This window comes from Arachis ipaensis, chromosome B6 (genome assembly GCF_059453495.1).
Source record: "Arachis ipaensis isolate K30076 ecotype BB chromosome B6, ASM5945349v1, whole genome shotgun sequence".
NCBI lineage: Eukaryota > Viridiplantae > Streptophyta > Magnoliopsida > Fabales > Fabaceae > Arachis > Arachis ipaensis.
The window spans coordinates 4,251,503-4,257,206 of NC_142441.1; the positions used below are offsets into that span (position 1 = coordinate 4,251,503).

The 5,704-nt window shown below is 26.4% G+C and overlaps 1 protein-coding gene across 2 annotated transcripts; it reads right to left on the minus strand.

Annotated features, from left to right (window-relative positions):
- Positions 1–503: 503 nt before the first annotated feature.
- Positions 504–5,070, minus strand: LOC107647919 (transcription factor bHLH130). Of its 2 annotated transcripts, none has more exons than XM_088491372.1 (6): positions 4,366–5,070; positions 3,481–3,743; positions 3,206–3,388; positions 2,362–2,427; positions 2,150–2,218; positions 504–834 (listed from the first exon to the last, which is right to left on the minus strand). In XM_088491372.1, exons 1-6 carry the CDS (start codon positions 4,727–4,729, stop codon positions 763–765), a joined length of 1,017 nt encoding a protein of 338 aa, XP_088347498.1. In that variant the 5' UTR covers positions 4,730–5,070; the 3' UTR covers positions 504–762. The 2 variants fall into 2 exon arrangements, 1 of the variants encoding a protein (XP_088347498.1); XR_015885988.1 differs by having other exon boundaries at positions 769–834; positions 3,202–3,388.
- Between the last annotated feature and the right edge of the window lie 634 nt (positions 5,071–5,704).

Genomic DNA, 5,704 nt, shown 5'->3' on the forward strand with positions numbered 1-5,704 from the left:
TGCCTTTTTATTAGTTTAACTTTTTTAGGATAAATAATTTTTTAACATTGTATGAAAAATTATTTGTGATATAAAGATTTAAAATTTAATTTTTTTAATCCAAATTTTTTTTTAACACACTACAAATATTCATGCCGAAAGAAAAAATATGTAAAATTTATGCAAACCTAAAAAGTAATTTCTTACCTGAAATATATGTGAGAAATAAGCAATTTCATGACATATATAAGTTAAAATGATATTTAAACAACTATTTAATTATTTACATATAATAATAAATAGCTATTAAATGGTAATTTCTTAGGCTTAATAAATTTTTAGGTGTATATGAACATAATACACATTTTTAGAGCTTGTATATTATCTTTTTATTTTTATTTTTTAAAAAAGGTCAATAATATTGATGCTTCTTTTATGAAGTTGTCCTTAAGGTAGACCTTATCATCATTACATTCGTTTGGAAAAGTAGCTAAACAATATAATGTGCAATTGAAATGCTCTAATTGAATAGTAGTAAGTAGCTAGTAGTCTTCTATATAGTTTCATCCTCGTTATAACAAGTCCAAATTAAATAACATAACATCAAAATGAATACAATATATATTATAAGAAAATCTTCTATACAGAATTAGAAAATGAAATATTTGATTCAATGGCAGTGATATATCCAAGCAATAATAGACATACAACATACAACTGTATCTGATATATTAGCTTTACTTTCTAGATAACTAGTTATCACTTTTCAGCGCCGGAAGAAGGTCAAAATTTTTTTGAAGAATCTGATTTCTGCATCCTTATACACTTGCATTTAGCCCGTTTGTCACTTAGATTCTGCACAAATTAAAGTAATTTAAAATGTTAATCAGTATATGCATGCATCTCAAAGATATGATGAATAACTAATAAAACTGATATTATATAGTATAAATTAAAGTACTAGCTTAGATAAATTAATCTACTATTGTGAAGTTAAAAGAGTTTTTTTTTTTTTGGTGACTAGAAGAATCTAATTAAAGAGAATATTTTTATAGATTCGTAAAATATGAAAGAGAAAAACGTGTTATATTTTGTTTTTATTAAGATAAGAAAAATTTTACATCCATGTATTAAAGTTAAACAAAACATCTAATCTAAATCCAAAAAACAACTCAAATGGTACAGTGAGAAATTATCAAACACTTATAAATCCACCTCAATAATGCACGAGTTTAATTAATTAACAATACATATATATGCCATGATAAAATTGAGGATCAAATTTGGATCCTTATAAAAAATAAGAAACTAGCTAGCTAGTACCTGAAGGCTCATAATTAAGCAGTAATTTCAACAATAATTATGTTATGTGTTTATTGAAAACTAGTTATATGCATAGAATATATAAAATATATATTAAAAAATCTAAAATTATATATATATATATATATATATGATCTAGTAATTGATCCTTTTTTTGTGAATATAGATGCATGTTTTACGGTTAATTTTTGTAGAAATGAAAAAAAATTGTGTTTAATTCAGTATCATGGTTAGTTAGTGTATTTTTTATTATATGGTGAAATAATTTATTTTTTATATGAATTTATGATATATGAATTTATTTTTTTAATTTTAAATAATAAATCGAACTCTCAAATATGAAAAATCGAAGGATTCAATTTATAGTGAGATAATTTTTTTTGTTGTTTTCAAATAAATTAGAGAGTCCGATTAGTATGTTTAATTTTTTTTTAATACTACAATACAAATATGATCCTTAGATTTGAATTAAAAAAAAAGTTTAAAAACTACAAATCTAACTTTTAAATTTATAATTTGTGATATCATAAAAAAATAAAAAAACATAAATCTGATTTTTAAATTTATGGTATCAATATAAATAAAAAATACACTACATTTTTACATTATTAAAAAATACTACTACAACCCCAATATTAAAAATAAAAAGGGCATGTTTTACATATATGTCAGATAGACAGTGCAAAAATGATAGTACATACTACATAGCTTTATATGAGTTAGCTAGTGATTAATTGTATGGAGACGAGTAAGGACATTTCATTATATAATTCTCAAATTAAACAAATTAAACTTGCAATGTATCTAGCTAGCTATCCTTATAGTCATAGAATTGTCAGTTACGCACCTTAAATTGTTTCTGAAGATCTTTTATGTATCCTACAGCCATGTCCAACATGTCTGCTGTGCTGGCTTGCTGCTCAACAATGTACATACATACAAGTCAATTTATATGTTGACTTTTCCAATGCAAATTCAAAAACCACGCCACTCCATCCATATATATATATTCCTCCATGCATGTTTCATGAAGAATATAATCATGATTAACAATCTTACCTTGTCCATGTTCGGAACAAGCTCTTCTAATAATTTCATTCGTTCACTGATCCGAGTTCTTCTCACCTGAAAATAACTACATACTTATTATCACCATCACAATCATTAATTTACAAATTAATTATTTGAGTTCATGAATTTGATGAAAGCTGTTTAGTTAATTATTTTAAAAGATATTTTTAATACATGCTTCCAATTATCAATTAGATTGAAAATAATGAATATTCTCTTTTTAAAATTCCAAATTAAAATATTGAAAATCTCTTCTATTTTTTAATTTATTTAGTATTTCAAATGATTCTTTTAAAATAAAAAATTATAATATATACTATAACATTACAAAAATACTTGATATACAAAAAATTAACTACTAATTTAATTATTAAATTAATTATTATATATTTAATAAATAATAAATATGTTATTTTATATATTTTTTAGAGGAGTGTTAGGAGGCCAGCAATTTTTATGTTTTGTAACTATTAACTGACTATCAATAGTATTTTTAATGGTGTGAGATTACATCCAATGATAAGAGATTACTCACTTTTTTTTATGATTAAGTACTAGCCACAAAATACAAAAATTGCTGCCCCTAAATTTTTTCTATTTTTTATTTTAATATATATTATATACAAATGACTAATTTGATCTATAATTTTAGTACAATTATGTCATAGTTGATATCATTCATTATACTATTCACACACGGTATATGTACTAATTCTTACTTAAATAAGTAAATGTGAATTACATTACACTGCAACTATATATGAAAAGACTACCCTTAATTTGGGTCAAATATATAGTTTGGAAAAAAAGAAAAAAGATGGTACGTACATACCCTTTCGGCAATGCTTCTGGGATGAGTAGCACATCCTCTTTTGGCTCTAATTTTACATGGAACAGAATCTGATAATGGGAAGTGAATCATATTCTCCATTGCAAACATCTCCGATTCCGCTTTTGGAAAACTTAGTTGATGCGATAGTGTATGAACAACTTTATTATTCCCAAACTCTTCATTCTAATGATCATCAACATATGTAATTAATTATAAATTGTGTATTTGATTTGATGGAGAAACTAAAATAAGAAAATATGAATAAAATGTAGTACCTGATTAGCATAAAAAATTAACTTATGAATCCTATTTTGGTCGTCCCTCTTGTATGATGTCTCATTCCAAGAACCATAATTAGGGAAGAATAATCCACCATTACGGTTATTATTATTAGTTGCCGTTGCTGAAGAAGAAGGGCTTCTTGATGATGAGAAGCTAATTTGGTTATTGAATCTGTTCATTGTGGATAGACTAAGTTCATCACTGCCACTGTAGTTTCCAACACCTTTCGTCATAGTATTTGCATTAGTATCATACCCTGCAAAAAATAATTATTCATCACAACGTAACACATGTATACATATATATACTTTTAACAAAAATACTATTTAGACATTAAAATTAGTCGCTAAAATTAATTATCATAAATTGTATATATATATATACATAATTTAATTTATTTTTAATATATATTTTAGATAAACAAGACAATTCCGTACATCATTTCAAGATGTCATTCGCACATAGTTAATTAATTAGTTTCTAGACCTTGAAAATGAAGTTAATTACCAAATTTTCCAATCTTGTGTGTTCTAGAAACGGCACACTATTGGTAGGTAAATTAAATTTCACTCTCTGAAGAATCTTTTATAATATATATGTTCATTTTTTTTTAAAGATTATTGTATATGAAAAAAGTAATACCTGAAATTATAGCCTTATGAAGAAGAACCACTTGACAAACATAGAAAACTTGAATCATGAGATTCCAAAGCTAATAATATAAGCAGCAAGAACAAAAAGTGCATGTGTGTAAAAGTACCTTCATCAACAGCACTACTTTTTCTAATTTTATTCCTTATTCTTAATTAATATGCTAATTAAAAATAAAACAAGGACGCGAAAAAAGAGTAATGAATGAGAAGATAGAGAAGACGAACCGTTATTATCGTGGAAGGAGAAATGCGAAGCTGGAAAAGTGCTCTGCCTTGGTAGATCCGTTCCAGAGGAAGTGGAAGCGGAAGGTGCAGTTGACGAGTTGTGGAGTCTGGTGAAGCGATGATTCGAATTCATCGAAGAAAGTGATGGCGGTTTTGTTGTTGAAGAAGGCTTATTGTTGTTGGAGCTGAAGAATCTCGAGAACGACGACGACGACGACCTCTCCTGTTCAGATGAACAAGAACCTTCAACAACCTGTAACTGTTCGAGGACTGAAGGAGGAGCAGAGCGAAATCGAAGCAATCCTGATGCTGATGACGACGATGAGTTTAGCTGCTGTTGGTGATAACGGGAACTGGAATCCATTATAGGTAGCTAGGGTTCTTCAGCTTAATTAATTAATTGTAATGAGAATGAAGCAAGTAACGTTTAAGAAAATAAAAAGGGCTTTTGGTTCCACAAAGTCAAAATTCAAAAATTATTTGTAATAATAAGTAATAGATGACTGGGTTGGAAAGCAAGAAGCATGAGAGAGAGAGAGAGAGAGAGAGAGAGAGAGAGAGAGAGAGAGAGAGAGAGAGAGAGAGAGAGAGAGAGAGAGAGAGAGAGAGAGAGAGAGAGAGAGAGAGAGAGATGAAAATGAATGTTAATGGTTGGGGCCTGAGCATGTTCGGCCAATGAAAGACCACGAAAACGCAACAACCAAAGTCAGGGGACTAATTTTTCTATTATTTTATTTTTCCACTTGGATTATATATAGAGCTTCATGATTCCCAAAATAGTAATCCTTTTTTTTATTATTATTTTGTACTATTTCCAATTTCTATTTTTTTAACATGTATTATATATACCTATTGTATCTATATGTAGATACAGGGTTTTTAATAAATAATGCATCTACTAGTATTCGTTAAGGGTTTAAAAATTATTTTTTAAAATGTATTGAATGATTTTAAAGCTTTAATTATATATATATATTTTAGACATTTTTTGTTTTGTAACAAGTATATTTTTAGGAACAAATAACGTTAAAATTATGATACACACTGACATAGACACAGGATACGACATAATATGATACGGGATATATTGACACACGAATATTAAAATCTTATAAAATACGAGCATACGCATATATAAAATATAAATTATTTTTTAATTATTTTTAATATCTTATGTTAAATATATAATATTTAAAATATTTTTTATTTTAATAAATAATAATATATATTATTTCTGAATTTATTTTAAAAATATATATTAAAAATAAGGTTAAACACACTGACATGTGATGATATTTAAGTGTGTCTATATCAAATGTGTTCAAAAAAATATTTTTAT